At 37.7% G+C, this 19,215-nt stretch overlaps 1 protein-coding gene and 1 non-coding gene across 11 annotated transcripts in view; both read left to right on the forward strand.

Moving 5' to 3' along the window:
- The window catches only part of Ccdc77 (coiled-coil domain containing 77), a 54,091-nt gene that overhangs the window by 28,468 nt on the left and 6,408 nt on the right, over positions 1 to 19,215 (forward strand). For 8 of the 10 annotated variants that reach the window (XM_047548283.1, XM_047548286.1, XM_047548289.1 and 5 more), the window contains 6 exons: positions 760 to 902; positions 6,452 to 6,548; positions 8,741 to 8,813; positions 10,676 to 10,767; positions 11,935 to 12,083; positions 15,787 to 16,006. In XM_047548283.1, the coding sequence (XP_047404239.1) occupies positions 760 to 902; positions 6,452 to 6,548; positions 8,741 to 8,813; positions 10,676 to 10,767; positions 11,935 to 12,083; positions 15,787 to 16,006 (774 nt within the window). Of the gene's footprint in view, positions 1 to 199; positions 218 to 759; positions 903 to 6,451; positions 6,549 to 8,740; positions 8,814 to 10,675; positions 10,768 to 11,934; positions 12,084 to 15,786; positions 16,007 to 19,215 lie in introns of those variants that run through there. The other 2 variants (XM_047548290.1, XM_047548291.1) reach the window with 2 other exon arrangements.
- Trnav-uac (transfer RNA valine (anticodon UAC)) lies at positions 15,334 to 15,407 on the forward strand. The gene has a single exon. It is a non-coding gene; the product is annotated as a tRNA-Val (tRNA).

A 19,215-nucleotide genomic window follows, 5' to 3' on the forward strand; every position in this document is an offset into this window, starting at 1 on the left:
TATTTGGTTTTGGCACCAGTGACTTAACCCAGGGGTGCTTAGCCACTGAGCCACATCCCCAACCCTTTTTATTTTTTATTTTGAGACAGGGTCTCGGTGAGTTGCTTAGGGTCTTGCTAAATTTTCTTGAGGTTGACCTTGAACTTGCAATCCTCCTGCCTCAGTCTCCCGAGTTGCTGGGATTACAGGTGTGTGGCAGCACGCCTACCTCCATTTGGTAAGTTTTACCCCAGAGATCATCATGGCTTGGTAAAGCAAGATTCAAAAGCAAAAATAATTGACTGTTTTGTGTTCAATAAAATTAGATTTTTATTCAAAAAGAACTATCTTAAGTGGGGTTATATTTTTATTCAAAAAGAACCATCTTAAGTGGGGTGTGGTGGTGCATGCCTATAATTCCAGTAACTCAGGAAACTGAGGCAGGAGGATCACAAGTTCAAAAACAGGCCCCTCAATTTAGCAAGAACTTCAGTAACTGAGCAAGACCCTCTCTCTAAAAAAAAATGCTGGTGTTGTAGCTCAGTGGTAAGGTAACCCTGGGTTTAGTCCCCAGTACCAAAAAAACAATAGTAATAACTCCTTTTAGACCCAATCTTTTTAATTACCTTTTTTTTTTTTTTTTTGGTGTTGATAGACCTTTATTTTATTCATTTATTTATATGTGGTGCTAAGAATCTAACCCAGAGCCTCACACATGCTAGGCAAATGCCTCCACCACTGAGCTACAACCCCAGCCCCAGTATTATTTTGTTTTTGCAGCATAAACTTGAATGGGATTTGCAGCAGAGGGAGGAAGAGATTGCTGAATTGCAGAAAGCTCTGAGTGATATGCAGGTCTGTCTCTTCCAAGAACGGGAACATGTTTTACGCCTCTACTCTGAAAATGACCGACTGAGAATCAGGTATCAAGTAGGATAAGGGAAATTGTTAGAATTGTAACTCTAAATTACATTTAAAATGATAAATGTATCTGCAGTTATTCTCTTAGGTTATATTCCTCAGGAAACAAACTGAGATGGAGATTTGCCTGCAGACCAGTTACTGGGGAGGTTCTCAGGAATAATGACTGTGAGCAGATTTTTTGGCATATACCACCTATGAGACTATTTAAACTGTGATACAGTGTTAACAGAGGCCTTAGCCAACCCAACAGGGAGCTCTAAGGTTAGGATGACCTTTTAGAGGCAGAGGATTCAGACTTTTATATCTGTACATTAACCAGTCATTGTATGCAGGCTGCCTTCATGGAGAGGGCATAAACTTGAGAGAAGCTGGGATTGGGGTTGTGGCTCAGCAGTGCTGCGCTCATCTAGCACATTTGAGGCCCTAGGTTTGATCCTCAGCACCATAAAGGTATTGTGTCCACCAAAAATTTAAAAAAAAAAAAGACTTGGGAGAAGCAACCTCCTTCTCCCAAGCACAATCCTTGAGAAGGAATTAGCACCTGGAGATGGCTATCTTGATTCTAAAAGGTGCATCTAAGCAGTGCATTACAGTGTACTTCTCTCTCTCTCTCTCTCTCTCTCTCTCTCACTGTCTCTGAGATAAAATTTACCATTTCAAGCAGGGCATGATGGCACACACCAGTAATCCCAGTAGCTGAAGCAGGAGGATCACAAGTTCAAAGCCAGTCTCAGCAACAAAGCAGTTTAGCAAGACCTTGTCTCAAATGAAAACTAAAAAGGGCTGGGGATGTGGCTCAGTGATTAAATACCCCTTGGGTTCAGTCTCTGGTCAAAAAAAAAAAATTTTTTTTTTTTTGCCATTTTAACTGTTTTTAGTGTTTACTGGTATAAGGTAAATTCACATTGTTGTATAACCATCACAACTATGCTTCTTTCTGTTTCCATGAGTTTGTCTATAGTTAACTCATGTAAGTAGAATCATGCAATATTCCTCATTTTGTGTCTGGCTTATTTCACTTAATGGAATGACTTAGGTTTATCCATATTATAGCATGTGTCAGAATTTCCTTTCTTTTCAAGGCTCAACAATATGTCATTGTATGTCTATATTGTATTTTGTTTGTATATTCATCATTGGACACTTGGTTGCTTCTACATTTTGGTGATTGGGAATAGTGCTACTGTGAACATGGGTGTGAAAATCTCTCTTCAAGACCCTGCTTTCAATGCTAATGGCTATATATCCAGAAATGGTATTAGTGAGTTACTCAGTTATTTTATTTTTAATTTTTTGAGGAATTGCTATACTGTTCTTAGTGGCTTTGCCAGTTTACATTCCTACTAATAGTACATATGGGTTCGAGTTTCTGCACATCCTTGCCAACATTTGTGATTGTTTGTCTTGTTTTGTTTTGTTTTTTTGGTACTAGGGATTAAACCCAGAGGCACTTGACCACTGAGCCACATCCCCAGCGCCCCCTCTTTTTTTTTTTTTTTTTTTTTCACAGTACTGGGGATTGAACCCAGGGCCTTGAGCTTACCAGGCAAACACTCTATGAACTGAGCCATATCCCCAGCCCCCCCTTTTTTTATAATTAAAAAAATTTTTTTTTTTATTTTGAGGCAGGATCTTGCTAAGTTGCTTAGGGCTTCACTCAATTGCTGAGGCTCACTTTGAACTTGCTCTCCTCCTGCCTCATTCTCCTGAGTTGCTGGGATTACAGGCATGTGCCTCCATGCCTGGCACTATTTTCTGATACTTTTAAAAAATATTTTTAGTTATAGATAGACACAGTATCTTTATTTATTTATTTATTTATTTATTTATTTATTTATTTATTTTTTATGTGGTGCTGAGGATCGAACCCAGTGCCTCACATGTGCTAGGGAAGTACTCTACCACTGAGCTCCATCCCCAGCCCCATTTTCTGATATTTTTGACAGTTGCCATCTTAACAGATATGAGGGCTTATTTCATTATGGTTTTGATTTGCACTTCCTTAATGACAATGTTGGGCATATTTTCATGTACTTATTGGCCATTTTTATATCTTTGAAGAAATGTCAGTTCATGTCCCTTGTCCAGTTTTTAATTGGGTTGTTTTGTTGTCATTATTGGGTTGTGCAAGTTCTTTATATATTCTAGATATTAAACCCTTATTGTATTCATCATTTTCAGTATTTTCTTCCATTTCCTAGATTGCCTTTTTACTCTCTTATTAGCACCCTCTGATGCACAAAAGTTTTAAATTTTGTCGTAGTCTGATTTATCTTTTTTTTTTTAGTTATTTCTGCTTTTGATATATACCAGAAATTTTTGCCAAATCCAATGTCAAAAGCTTTTCCTCTATGTTTTCTTCTAATAATTTCATAGTTTTAGCATTTACATTTGGGTGTTGATCCATTATGAGTGAATTTTTTTTTTTTTTTTGTACCAGTGGTTGAACCCAGGGGCGCCTAATCACCGAAACACATCTCCAGCCCCTGCTTTTTTTTTTTTTTTTGGTATGGGGGAATTGAATTCAGAGGCACTTAACCACTGAGCACATCTCCAGCCCTTTTTATATTTTATTTAAAGTTGAGGTCTTGCCCGGTTTCTGAGGCTGGGTTTGAACTTGTGATCCTCCTGCCTCAGTCTCCCGAGCTGCTGGGATTACAGGCTTGCACCACCACACCCAACTCCAGCCCTTTTTAATATTTTATTTAGAGATAGGGTCTTACTGAGTTGCTTTAGGACCTCACTGAGTTGCTGAGTTACTTTAGGACCTCACTAAGTTGCTGAGTCTGGCTTTGAACTCGTGATGCTCCTGCCTCAGCCTCATGAGCTGCTGGGATTACAAGCATGGGCCACTGTGCCTGGCTTTCAGTAAATTTTTATATATGATATCGAGGGTCAACTTCATTCTTTGCATGTAGATATCCAGCCTCACTCCCTGCCATCATCATCATTATTTTAGTACTGGGGATTGAACCCAGGGGCACCTTACCACTGAGCTATATCTCCACTCTTTTTTATTTTTTTTTTTTGAGACAGAGTCTCACTAAGTTGCTGAGGGTCTCCCTAAGTTGCTGATACTGGCTTTGAACTTGAAATCCTTCTGCCTCGGCCTCTCAAGTTGCTGGGAATAATAGGTGTGCATTACCATGCCCATTTCCTACCATCTTTTTTGTGTGTATGTGTGTGTGATACTGGGGATTGAACCCATGGCCTCACACATTCCAAGCAGACACTCTACCACTGAACCTCATCCCCAGTCCCAGCATCATTTTGAAACGAGTTAATTATGTGATTTCTGGATTTCCCATAGTTGAGCACTCCATCTTGGCAGAATCCAGCCGCATGACAGAAGCTGCTTTTTTCAAATGTTATAATTCTCAGCTCTAGATGGTATGGTCTTACTCTAGATTTTCAGAGGGTCTGTTATGATTCTTATAATAAGGTCAACCATAAACTCCTCATGATTCTTGTCCCAACCACATATACCATAAAATCTCTCAGGTCATATGACATGACCACCAGAGCTGCTTGTACCAAAGTTTTGACCCAGTGCAGAACCTCCTTTCAGCTATGGCCACACTGAAAGCTCAGTTTTCATGTCACTTTATATGTGGGTTGGAACAGTACTCCAAAGTATAGGGTATATGTCTCCAGGGCCTTCTAGGCATTACATTTCCTTCTTTACGATAGCAGGTACAAGGTTCAATAATTCTGCCTTTTACTTTGAAGGAATTGTTCTGGCATGCTGAGATCAGATCCCTGAAATCTTCACTAATATCTTTATCAGGTTTATCTCCAACCCTCCCGAACACACTTATCTTATTCCAGTGCATTTGCTATCTCTTGTCCATGCTTTCTAACTTAATATGATATTATCAGTAGTGAAAAAATGTGATCTGTAGAATCCAGGTCCTTTTATACTGTATTGACAGAGAGCAAAGGAGTTAACATGGCCCTAGGGAAAGACTATAAAAAGTACACTCTTGCCCACCTCGCTTGAATGTGAACTTCTTTTGGTCCTTGGAGGGATAGAAAAGAATGCATTCACCTTATCAGTGACCACATTCCATATACCTCTGATCAAGTTAATATCTGCTCTAGCAAAGATACTGCATCTGGCATAATGACTGAAATTGAAACTTACCTGGTTATAGTCTACTGTTATCCTCCAGAATCCAAACTTCTTTTGTGTAGATCATACTGATGAATGAAATGAGGATTTGATAAGGCTCTCCCCTTTGCATCTTTTAAGTGTATTTACCATCTTGACTGGGTGTGGTGTCAAAGGCTTCTGCTTGTTTGACTCCAGAAACAAACTAATTTGGAGGTTCTGCCAATTACCAAGTATGTGCATTCTGATTATACATTTGGTAACTGGGAAAATGCCTGTTGATTGTATCTGTGGCTCTAATAGACCCACTGTGAGCTGCACCAAAATTCCATTTATTCCATTGTCCCCATATGCCTTGTGCCATGGTGATGCTTCACATTACCAGGCATCACTGTTATCTCAGATACTGCATACAGCAATCCTTGAAATGCCAGGGTATTCTCTTTACCCTGGCATAACTACTTGAATAAATGACTGCAGGCCTTTTGTTGAAGAATTAGGGGAATCATTTACCTTGTACACTTGCTGAGGTGTTACAGGTCTTTGCCTTCTAGGACCAGCCTCTTCTTCATCTTACAGTCTGGGAAGCACCAGAGATTATGACTTCTTAATGGAGCACAATCTTCAGCCCCTTTTCCATCTTTGGTTATTTTGATTATTTAAGCTATACCCAGTTGATTCCCCATTTGTCTTGCTCCTAGAAACACTTCGTTCTATGAACTGTCTCATATCACTAGCTCTGAAATCGCTCTTTAGAATTTGCTTCTTTGGTGCAGTCCTGATATCAGCTGTCTGGTATCAGGTTGGGTTCCCTGGGAAACAAACTACACAATGAAAATTTGCTTATAGGAAGTTTTGGGTTGAGTGCTCTGAGGAAAAACCACCTCTGAGGAAATAAGGAAAGCCTGATTGGGCAGATGGAGAATTACCACTGTGATTCAGTTACAGCACACCTCAGCCAACAAGGGACGCAACACCACAAGGGGCACTGAGGCAAGGAGATTGGGTGTTTATATTCTCTCATTGACCAGGCATTGGATGTGGGCTGTCCCTGAGGAATAGGAGGCATAAGTCAGGGAAGCAATTCCCTTTGGCTGAGACCAGTTCTGGAGAGATTCTACTATGAACCATCAGTAGGCAACATTTCCTGGCAATCAGGGGAATGAGCCCATCAGTACTGAAGAGAAGGATCTAGGCAGTGTACCTCCCCATCCCACCTTCTAGGACCAGCTAAGAAATTATTTCCTGTCCCCTCATCTCTGACTTCCTAGTTAGAAATACCTGATGTCTTAACTAGAGCTGAGGTCTAGATAAGTCCTGTTCAATTTTAATTTGATATTACTGTTTTAAAAACAAGTCAGAAGGGAGACCCTTGAAATAGAAAAGGTTTCTTACTTGGGATATATGATGTTTGCTAATTTTCTATGACAATTGCAGAGAACTAGAAGACAAGAAAAAGATTCAGAATCTCTTGGCTGTTGTGGGAATGAACACTGGAGAAGTGACCTATTTTTATAAGGAACCTCCCCACAAAGTAAGTAATTTTTGGGTGTTGAATGTGGGCTTTACAAAATAAAGTGAGGTCCATAGTCAGGAATTTAGCACTTGCTAAAGAAGACTCAAGGAGAGTAGTTAACAAGTACAGTTCCATGTTGACTTGAGTTTGCAAAGCATTTTTCTTCAAAAACCTTAAGAAGTAGCATTGTTTACCTCATTTCCTCATTTAGAAACCTAAAGCCATGGTGCAGTGCTTGATTAGCATGCATGCATGAGGCCCTGGGTTCTACCCCAACATCACAAAAAAGAGAAAGAAACCTAAAGCCCAGAGGGGTAGATATTTTAACTTGAGATTAGAGAGGAAAATAGGGGTAGACTTTGTGGAAAGTTTCAGTAGTTAAGATTTTAAAAAATATTATACTGATTACAAATGTAGTACATGGTATTTATTAAAAAACAAATACAGAGTACAGAAATCTATCATATAAGAATGATAGTTTCCCCTAATCCTCTAACCTAGAGATGAACCATTATTAATAGTTTGGTATAGCCAGTCTTCTAGTTCTCTGCAATTGTCACAGAAAATTAGCAAACGTCAGATATCCCAAGTAAGAAACCTTTTCTATTTCAAGGATCTCCCTTCTGACTTGTTTTTAAAACAGTAATATCAAATTAAAATTGAACAGGACTTATCTAGACCTCAGCTCTTGTTAAGACATCAGGTATTTCTAACTAGGAAGTCAGAGATGAGGGGACAGGAAATAATTTCTTAGCTGGTCCTAGAAGGTGGGATGGGGAGGTACACTGCCTAGATCTCTTCAGTGTTGCACACCTGTAATCGTAGCAACTCAGGAGGCTGAGGCAGGAGGATTACAAGTTCAAGGCCAGCCTAAGCACTTAACAAGACCCTGTCTCAAAATATAAAGGGATGGGGATGTGGTTTGTGGTTAAGTGCTCCTGGGTTCAATTCCCAGTTCCAAAATATAAAAATAGTTTGGTATATATACTTGCAGTTCTTTTTTCCATTCTTACAGAGATATTTATGTAGGAGCCTGGTGTGGTAGCACATGCCTGTAATCCCAGTGGTTTGGGAGACTGAGGCAGGAGGATCACAAGTTCGAGGTTAGCCTCAGCAATTTAGCAAGGTCCTAAGCAATTTAGGAGACTCTGTTTCAAAATAAAAAATTTTTAGGGCTGGGGGGATAGCTCAGCTGGTAGAGTGCTTGCCTTGCAAGCACAAGGCCCTGAGTTCGATCCCCAGTACCGCAAAAAAAAAAAAAAAAAATTTTTTTTTAAAAGGCTGATGAGGATGTAGCTCAGGGGCTGGGGAGATAGCTCAGTTGGTAGAGTGCTTGCCTCTCAAGCACAAGGCCCTGGGTTCAATCCCCAGCACCACAAAAAAAAAAAAAAAAAAAAAGAAATCAGAGGATGTAGCTCAGTGGTTAAGCACTCCTGGATTCGAACCCCAGTACCAAAAAACAAAACAAAAAATGAAATATTTATGTAGGCCTGGAGATAGATCTCAGAGATAAAGTATTTGCCTTGCATACAGGAAGTTCTGGGTTCTATCTCAACACTGTGAAAGAAAGGAAGGAAGGGAGGGAGGGAGGGAGGAAAAAGTTTACATGTATGTGTATACTGTTTACTGTTTCCATTTTTCACTTTTTTTTTTTTTTTTTTCCAATACCGGGGATCCAACCCAGGGGTATTTTGCCACTGAACTACAACCCTAATTCTTTTTATCTTTATTTTGAGACAGAGTCTCCCTAAGTTCCCCATCCTGACCTTGAACTTGATATTCTCCTGCTTTAGCCTCCCAGGTCACTGGAATTATAGGCATGCACCACTATGCCCGGTTCCTTTTTTTTCTTCACTTTCATAGATAATTTCTCATTAGGATTTTTACTCATACTTACATATGAATATTTCTGTAATATGTAATATTTCTATTACTTTTTTTAAAGACCCTTGTAAAAGAGCACTTTTTTAAATCATATTTTGTGAAATATCCCTGTAATTTTATTTTTTTAGTTTCTATCAACACTGGGTTTTATCTAAAAACCCAGTTACTTTGCCTATGTTGCCTCTCACATGCATAACAGCCTTACATAATTATTCAGCTTTGACAAATTTAACTTAAAAATAGTGTGGAATCTGTAGAATTAGGCTAAAAAGTAAAACTTCATACTTACAGGAAAGGTACTCATATATCCTTTTTTGGTTCTTCAGGTCAGCATTCTTCAAAAGACTATCCAGGCTATAGGTGTATGTGAACAGAATGAGTCTTCAGCTCCCAAACCAGGTAACAACCCTGTTATTAGAAAGTCTCATTGATGCTGAATTAAAAATGACGGTGTAAATAATTAGAAATTTCTCCCACTATCCAGTGATAACTGATGTTCATGATGATGTCTTTGGTGGTCTAAGATCTTATTGAGGTTCTTGAATCATCCAAGAATCTGTACTTTATTCAGTGCAGATTTTCTTTTTTCTTTTTTTTTTTTTTGTTGTTTTGTTTTAATATTTTTTTAATTGATATACAACAATTGTATATATTTATGGGACACAGGGTGGCATTTCAATAGTGTATGTGATATATAGTGAACATATCAGGAAAATTGACATAGAAATCACCTATCATTTCTTAGTTTGGGCAACATTTAAAATCTTCTCTACTAGCTGTTTTGAAATGTACAATTGATTGTCGTGAACCATAGTTATCCTGCTGTGCTTTAGAACGTTAGAAATTATCCTCTGGTTCAGCAACTCCCCTGTATCTGTTAATCATCCTCTCTCCCTTCCTTTCCATATACTTCCAAGTCTCTGGTAACCTCAGCACAGTTTTAATGTTGCTTATTTTATTTTATTTTAAAAAATTTTTTATTTGTTCTTTTTAGTTATACATAACAGTAGAATGTGTTTTGACATATCATACATAAATGGAGTATAACTTCCCATTTTTGTGGTTGTACATGATGCAGACTTACACTGGTTGTGTATTCATACAAGAACATAGGAAAGTTTCATCCAATTCATTCCACTGTCTTTCCTTATTCCATCTCCCCTCCCTTCCCTTCATTCCCTTTTGTCTAATCCAGTGAACTACTATTCTTCACCCCTACCTCACCACTCCACATCTCCCCATCCTGTTTTTTGTGAGTTAGCATCCACAAATCAGAGAGAACATTTGGGCTTTGGTGTTTTGGAATTGACTTATTTCACTCAGCATAATAGTCTCCAGTTCCATCCATTTACTAGCAAATGCCATAATTTCATTCCTCTTTATGACTGAGTAATGTTCCATTGTATATATATAATAGTGTTGCTAATTTTGTAACTTTGGGGCTGGGGTTGTAGCTCAGTGTAGCACTTGCCTAGCATGTGTGAGGCACTGAGTTTGATCCTCATCACCTCATAAAAATAAATAAAGGTATTATGTTCATCTATAACTAAAAAAAAAAATGTTTAAATAACTTTGTCTTTTGAAGTTTGTTTAATATGTCATAACTAAAATATTTGAATTTAGTTTTTCTTATTCCTTCCTCATTCTGATTAAGTAAGATTTTATTAAGAAAGTAGACAGCTGAGCCTGGTGATCCATGCCTGTAATCCCAGCAACTTGGGAGGCCAAGTCAGTTCAAGGACGGCCTCATCAATTTAGTGATGTCCTAAGCAACTTAGTGAGACCCTGTCTCAAAATAAAAAAATAAAAAGGTCTGGGGATATGACTCAGTGGTTAAGTGCCTCTGGGTTTAATCCCTAGTACTAAAAATAAAATAAATAAATAATATAAATGAATAAAATAAAAAACGACTAGGGATGTAGCTCAGTGGTAAAACACACCTGGGTTTAATCCCCAGTACCAAAAAAAAAAAGAAAGTAGACACAATGCCAAGGGAACATTTAGTAGTTGATTCTTCTGATCAGTAAATCTGATTATAGGTGCAATCCTACAGAGTTCACTTATAGAAATTCTCATTTGAAAAATTAAGTATTATAAGTATTGTGTGTTTTCCTTTGCTTTTCTTTTTTTCTCTCATAGGTAAAAGAAACTGAACTTCTCTGCAAGGACAACACTGAAATTTTTTCTTTTTTTGATGTTTAAATTTGAATAGCAGAAAATGTTGAGTAGTCTTGTTGATGAACATTTGTTTTCTAATTTAGATTCTAAAGTAAACAAAAAAGGATCAGCAATAAGAGAAAAGGAATACAGTTCTGAACATTACCAGGGAGACATAGAAACACTCATCTTACAGGTAACAGATTTATTTTGGCAGGCCAAGATGATTTCTGTTCACATGTTTAGCTTTGTATAACATTCCTTCAGTATCATGCAAGTATTTCCTTGCACATGGGATGTATTTAGGCATCATGTAGTTAAGAAAATTGAGGTTTTCCTAATTTCTAAGTGCGTGTATATGTGTGTGTGTGTGTGTATTTTGGGGGTACCAGGGATTGAATTCAGGGGCACTTGACCATTGAGCCACATCCCCAACCCGATTTTGTATTTTATTTAGAGACAGGGTCTCACTGAGTTACTTAGCACCTCACCTTGGCTGAGGCTGGCTTTGAACTTGTGTTTCTCCTACCTTAGCCTCCTGAGCCACTGGGATTATAGGTGTGTGCCCCCATGCCCGGCTCTTCTAAGTGCTTATATTTTTAAACCATTATTCTTTCTCTATTTGAACATTCTAGAAGTACTTCTCTAAACCTTCAGGTCACATTGCTAAGCCCTACCCAACAAAACCATCTTAAATTAAGAATTCGGTTTGTGACTGGCCTAGGAGGAACACACAGAATTATAGAGGGAAGTTTGTGCTGACAGATCAACATTTGCAGTTATGTCCATTTATCTAGTTCCTAAGTTCTAATGTCTATGAAAGTAATAAATCATTTACTTGCTATCTGGTAATCGTATGTCCTTGGTACCATCATTTTTTATCTCATTGTACTGAAGTTCCTCTTCTTCTCCCATTGATTTAAATGACAGTTTCTACAGTTTCTGGCTAGTATTTCCACATACTGGTTGGAAGTTGTAAAAGCCAGACTCAGAGAAGAAAATTATATTATATTCATTTTGTTCTGTTTTTTGAAGTCAAAAACTCAGTCATTCTGTTTCTATGCATTGTAAAAGGGAGACAGTGAAAAAGCAAACTAGGGTTGGGGAAATCAAATTTTGTAGCCTTCTCTGTGTGATATAGATATGCGCCTGAGAGTAAACAAAAGAGTTTCCTCTTTTGTAGCCTAACCCCATTTTATAAGACATTGAATTAAAAAGATTAGAGTTGAGGCTTTACTCTTTGTTTTGCTGCTGTGCTTTGGGTTTGTTTTATTTAGCTTTGTTTCTGGGAAAAACTTGTTTTTTTAGAGGTATGAAGTAAATGCACACATGAGTGGATCCCTCACCCCTATCGCCTATCTAGGTGGAAGCACTGCAGGTGCAGCTGGGAGAACAGACCAAGCTTTCTAGAGAACAAGTTGAAGGTCTTATGGAGGACAGACGGATTCGCATCGAGGAAATACAAGTTCAGCACCAGAGAAATCAGGACAAAATTAAAGAACTAACCAAAAGGTAAATGCTCAAGAAACATGTACCTAACAGGGTGTCCTGTTTTTCTGAATAACTTAAAAGTTAATAATTCTTGGGCTGGAGACATAGCTCCATGGTAATGTGCTTGCCTGGCATGTGCACAGCCCTGGTTTGGATCCCCAGCACTTAAAAAAAAAAGTCAGCCGTTCTGTATTGTAGTATCTATACTGGGGATTGAATCCAGCGGAGCTTTACCGCTGACATACATCCTCAGCCCTTTTTATTTTTTATTTTGACACAGGGTCTCACTAAGTTGCTTACGGCTTTGGTAAGTTGCTGAGACTGGCCTAGAACTTGGGATCCTTCTGCCTCAGCCTTCTAGGCCTCTGGAATTACAAGTGTGCACCACCACGCCCATGCCCAGCACTCCCTTGTTCTTTGATCTAACCATCTTCAGCCTTTTGTTTAGTTCCAGTGGCCAGGTTTGTGCCATAAAGATGTTCTTCATTGAGTATGTTTGAACACCTCAAGTTTACCACTACTGAAACCAAACTATCTCTCTCAATAAATCCTCCCTCCCACCCACCTCAAACTTAACTACTTTACTCTTTTTTCCATTTAGTTTCATGTCATTACATCCATCTAATTTCCTAACCTTGAAACCTCAAGATCATCCTCAACTCCCAGGTCTCTTATTTCTTAATTACAAACCCTATATTTTTAGCCCAATAAGTCACTTTTTAAAAATCCATTCTCTGGGACTGGGTATATAGCTCAGTTGGTAGAGTGCTTACCTTCCAAGCACAAGGCCCTGGGTTCAATCCCCAGCACCACAAAAAAAAAAAAAAAAAAAAAAAAAAAATCCATTCTCTGGCCAGGCAGGTGGTGTATTCCTATAATCCCAGCTGTTTGGGAGACAGGCAGGAGGATTGCAAATTCAAGGCCAGCCTGGGCAACTTAGCAACAACTCTCTCAAAATATAAAAGGACTGGACTGGAAATATAGCTTAGTCATAAAGTGCCCCTTGGTTCAATCCGCAGTACCCTCCCCACAAAAACAATCTATTCTCTGCTTCTCGTTTCTACTACATTGATTCAGCTGTATTATTTTAAGTTCTTATAATAATCTTAACTATTCTTCTTACACTTTTCATATTTTATAAGCTTCCTTGTGAATTAATTCCTCTGTTAGGCATTATCAACTACTTAAAAAAATTGGAACCAGGTACAGTGGTGCACACCTATAGTCCCAGCTACTCAGGAGACTGAGGCAGGAGGATGGCAAGTTCAAGGCCAACCTTAGCAACTTTGTGAGATGCTGTCACAAAACAAAATTTTTAAAAGTGCTCCATATATAACTCAATGGTAGAATGCTTGTCTAGCATATATGAGGACTTGGGGCTCAATCCCTGGTCCCACAAAAAAGAAAATAAATAAATAAAACCACATTTGATAGCTCTACCATTTACTTTATGATAAAGCATAAATTCTCAGGTACTTCATTGGCTAACACCAAATTAATCTTTCGGCCTCAACTTCTTCCTTCTTGCTTTAATTTACTTTGTGCTTCAGCCAGACTAATAACTCTTATTTATGGAATACTTGTTATGTAGCAGGCACCTTGCTAAGCATTGTCACCAATTCTCTGAAGATGTATCCATGCCAAATTAAGTTCTTTCTCCTCCACATTCCCATAATAATTACTGTGCCTCTATAATGACACTTATCACTTCATAGTGTGTTGTCTTTTTTTCCCCAGGTCTTGATATATAGCCTGTGCCTTGTCCTGTGTACACAGTAGCCACACATAAGTTCCACCTTGCCATCTCTTTTCTACATTAAACATCTTTTTAAAAAATTTTCTTCTGTGCTTGGGATCAAACCCAGGGCTTCACATATGCTAGGCAAATACTATTCCACTGAGCCAAACCCCAACCCATAATTTATAATTTTATGCTTTTTAGAATATTAATAACCATCCTGGTTTCATATTATTTGCATATACAAGCTTGATTAATTCTGTCCATTAGATAGATCATTCTAAGGTTATTGAATGGTATGAAATCCTAAGCCATTAATGACTGTCCTTTGGGTGTCACTCTCAAACCGTTTGTACATTAACTAGATCACACTTTCCTAATTTGTAATTGAGAATATAATATAAAATAGAATAAAATTACTCACTGAAAACAGGAATAATGGTAACTAAACTCAGTGGTAACTGAATCAGCTTCTGCCTCTGTGTTTACTGTTTTTCTTCTTATTATTTCCCTCTGTGTTATGTACACACACATACCTTAGTAAATATATATGTTCATCTGGTTACATTTGCTTTACTTTGTGCCTGGCACTATGCTATCACTTTCCTCTTATCTGTGTATCCTGTTAATCATGAAAAGAATTAAGTAAATCCGACAATATTTATTCAGTGGAAAACTGTAGTGTTTGCTTCATGTTATTAATATTCTTGTAGGCAGTTGAATCATTCAGTATAGAATTTTTCTAGGTATTGTTGTTAAAACTGATGAGTTACTTATTTCCAGGGATTTTGGGGGAGTTGTTTACTGGGGATTGAACCCAGATGTGCTTTACCACTGAGCTACATCCAAAGTTCATTTTATTTTTTATTTAAGATAGGATCCTCAGTAGTTTGCAAGGCTGGTCTTGAACTTGGGATTCTAATACCACAGCCTCCCGAGTTGCTGGGATTATCAGTGTACACCACCATGCTGGCAGGGATATTCATTTTCAAAAATACAAATGTCATTTTTCAAATTCTAAATCTTTAGAATAGTCCTCAGGAATCTATGCCTGTATGTATGTAGTAGTTGATACTGTTCTTGACAATCTATTTATAGTTGGGTAAAAATATAAATAAGATATATACTTGACTCTATCTGGGGGACATAATGCAAGTAGATATTTAAAATCTAATATAGTACATAAGCAAGTGTTGAATCGTGAGACAGGGTATATATTAAAATTAATAAGAAATGGAGAAATTAAAACAGGCTTAGGTATTGAGATGACTTCATAAAGGAAGTTAATCTTGAAAAAAACAAGATTTTGATATAGCACAGTCACAGCATAAACAAAAGCAAAGCTATCTTTGATATTTTGTACTTGGTATTACGACCCTCAGTCAGAACACCATGATTTAGTTTTTCATTGTCTCATTCCTGGAAACAGTTCATACATATGCAGATTATGTATAAATATTTCTGTCATCCTTCTAATCATTTAACTTCAAATTAGTACTCAGGAAAATATCTGTAAAGAACCAGGGAGCAGACTGGGGCTATAGCTCAGTTGGTAGAGTGCTTGCCTTACAAGCACAAGGCCCTGGGTTCAATCCCCAGCACCGCAGGAAAAAAAAAAAAAAAAAGAACCAGGGAGCATGGGTGGATACACTACACTTACCTAGGCAGGAGGATTGCAAGTTCAGAGCCAGAGCCAGCCTCAGCAACTTAGCCAGGACTAAATAACTCGGCAAGATCCTGTCTCAAAAAATAAAAAGGGCTGATGATGTGGCTCGGTGGTAAAGCACCCTGGTACCAAAAAAAAAAAAAAAAAAAAAAAAATTGCCAGTGATTAGACTAAGTGTGGTTTAAGACTGCTAATATTTTACAAAATTCATATGTTGGTACAATTGCAAAAGAACCTGTGTCTTTGCTTTTGGAATAACCCTATAATTCAGGTGTACTGTATAACCATCTTCCTGTTCATGCTTGTCCTTTCTTTCATAGTCTCCATCATACACAAGAATTGCTCTATGAGAGCACCAAAAACTTTTTGAAACTGAGATTTGAAAACCAAACTAAAGAGAAGACATGGATGCTTGAAAAAGATCAGTTGATGTCAAAGATGAAGCAGTATAGGGTGCAGTATAAGAAGAAAGATGATAAAATTGGAAAAGTTATGCCAGTTTTACATGACAATCATCATACCCAAAATGAATATATTAAGGTAATGTCTATATGTCTTAGAGAAGTGTTTATTTTTCTGGAAGAGTCAAAAGAACTCAGAGAATTCCAAAGAACCTACAAATTAGCATATATAATCCATTCAGTCAAGGAAGCTGGGGTAGCCCAGCAAGAATAACTGATTATTATAGTGTTTGGGGATTTAAAATATGGGATTGTTGTTTCTTTGATACATTTAACAAATGGGCTAGGCTTTGTGGCTATAGCAGTACATATGCTAGACAAGATCTGTCCATATGTTTACTGTTTTTTTGCAGTACTGGTGATTTAACCCAAGGGCACTCTACCACTTAGCTACATCCCCACCCCATTTTATTTTAGGTACTGGGGATTGAACCCAGGGGTACTTTGTCACAGGGTCTTGCTGAGTTGCTGAGGGTCTCATCAAGTTGTCAAGTTTGGCCTCCAACTTGTAATCCTCTTGCCTTAGCCTCCTAAGTCACTGGTATCACAGTTGTGTGTCACCACACCAAGCTTGGTGTTTATATTTTAATGAGAAAAAAAACAGAATAACAAATACCAATAAAACTGTAGATTACAAAAAGCGATATTAAAGAATAGAGAATTATATGAAGATTGCATATAGTTACTGGAAGTCCACCTCAGAAGGGGAGCACAAGGACACTCTTATGTCTAATGTTTTTTGCTGAAACCTGTTATGTGGAACTAAGCTTGCCAAGGAGACCTAGGGCAGGAGCCTTCTAGGCAAAGAGAGAAGCAAGTTTAAAGACCCTGAGGTACACACAAGGAAGAGGAAAGATATCATCATGGTTGTAGAAGATTAAGCAAGAAGGAAATGATGAGCAAGAAACTTGGAGGAGTAGACAGATAGGTCACGGTAAGAAATATGAGCTTAGTGCCAATCATTGTCTTCTAAGGATTGTGTTTATGTAAGTAACAGCTGATTTAAGATTGTTTTGTTTTGTTTTGTTTTTTGGTACTGGGGATTTAACTCAGGGGCACTCAACCACTGAGTCACATCCCCAGCCCTATCTTGTATTTTATTTAGAGACAGAATCTCACTGAGTTGCTTAGTGCTTCACTTTTGCTGAGGTTGGTTTTGAACTTTCCATCCTCCTGCCTTGGCCTTCTAAGTAGCTGGACAGTAGGTGTGCATTACTGCACCCAACTAAATTTTTAAAAGCTCATTTTGCTGTTCAGTGGAACACATATAAAAACATTGTTACTATTGTTGATGTTTTTTTCATTTTTAAAGAAGAATTTCAAAAATATGGCCCAAAACATATACTGTAGTATTTTATTTAGGACAAATTCTGAGCTCCATTATGTGACCCCATTTTTATTTTAAAGAATTTCTGTCAACACTTTCAAAAGGGGGCTAGAAATTGGAAAAAAAGTCTAGAAATTGGAAGCTTGGAGCTGGGGATGTGACTCAGTGGTAGAGCACTTGTATAGCATGCTGAAGGTCCTTGATTCAGTTCCCAGCATTAAAAAAAAAAATGGAGGTTTCCATATGTTCTCCAAGGTTCCTTGCCATCTTGTTCCTTAACTCATTTTGGATTTCTTGAAATCCCTTCTTTCCTTTCTTTCATTACCTAATGCTATTTGTCATTGATTTCTAACTTCATTCCATTATGATCTGATAGAACACAAGGTAATATCTCTTTTTTTTTTGCATTTACTAAGGGCTGCTTTGGGGCATAACATATAGTCTCTTTTAGAGAAGGTTCCATGTGCTGCTGAAAAGAAAGTGTATTCACTCGTTGATGGATGGAATATTCTATATAGGTCTGTTAAGTTTAAGTTATTGATTGTGTTATTGAGTTCTATAGTTTCTTTGTTTAGTTTTTGTTTGGAAGTTCTATCCAGTGGTGACAGTGATATGTTAAAGTCACCCAGAATTATTTTGTTGTGGTCTATTTGATTCTTGGAATTGAGAAGGATTTGTTTGATGTACATGGATGCACCGTTGTTTGGAGCATACATATTTACGATCGTTATATCTTCCTGATTTATGGTTCCCTTAAGCAGTATGAAATGTCCTTCTTTATCTCTTCTAACTTTGACTTGAAGTCCACTTTATCTGAAATAAGGATGGAAAAGTCCATGTGTGTGGTGGGTTTTTTCCCATCCTTTCACCTTTAGATTGTGGATGTCCTTATTTATGAGATGAGTCTCTTGAAGGCAGCATATTGTTGGGTCTTTCTTTTCAGTGCAATCTGCCAGTCTATGTCTTTTGATTGGTGAGTTTAGGCCATTAACATTCAGGGTTATTATTGAGATATGATTTATATTCCCAGTCATTTGGGCTTATTTTTGGTTTTTAGCTTGACTTGGTTTCTCCTTTGGTTGGTTTTTCCTTTAAGGTGGTTTCTCCCTTTGCGGACCTACATTGCTGGTTTTCGTTTCCTCCTCATGGAATATTTTGCTGAGAACATTCTGTAGTATAGGCTCTCTATTTGTAAAAATTCTTTTAACTTTTGTTTATCATGAAAGGATTTTATTTCATCTTCAAAACTGAAGGTTAGTTTTGCTGGGTATAGGATTCTTGGTTGGCAGCCATGTTCTTTCAGAGCTTGAAATATATTGTTTCAGGCTCTTCTGGCTTTTAGGGTCTGGTCTGAGAAATCTCTTGGTTTCACCCTATGTGTAATCTGATGCTTTTCTCTTGCAGCCTTCAAAATCCTATCTTTATTTTGTATGTTAGGCATTTTCATTATAATGTACCTTGGTGTGGATCTGTTGTGATTTTGTGCATTTGGTGTTTTGTAAGCCTCTTGTATTTGATTTTCCATTTCATTCTTCAAATTTAGGAAATTTTCTGCTATTATTTCATTGAATAGGTTGTTCATTCCTTTGGTTTGTATCTCTGTGCCTTCCTCAATCCCAATAATTCTTAAATTTGGTCTTTTCATGATGTCCCATAGTTCTTGAAGGTTCCATTTATGATTTCTTACCATCTTCTCTGTTTGGTCAACTTTATTTTCAAGATCAAATATTTTGTCTTCATTGTTTGAGGTTCTGTCTTCCAAGTGGTCTAGTCTATTGGTGATGCTTTCCATTGAGTTTTTTATTTGTTTTATTGTTTCCTTCATTTCAAGGATTTCTGTTTGGTTGTTTTTGGGGGGAATCTCTGTCTCTTTGTTGAAATGATCTTTTGTTGCCTGCAGTTGCTCTTTCAACTGCTTATTGGAGTGATCATTCATTGCCTGAATTTGCTTTCTTATCTCA

Source organism: Sciurus carolinensis, chromosome 4 (assembly GCF_902686445.1).
Source record: "Sciurus carolinensis chromosome 4, mSciCar1.2, whole genome shotgun sequence".
In the NCBI taxonomy this organism is placed as follows: Eukaryota; Metazoa; Chordata; class Mammalia; order Rodentia; family Sciuridae; genus Sciurus; species Sciurus carolinensis.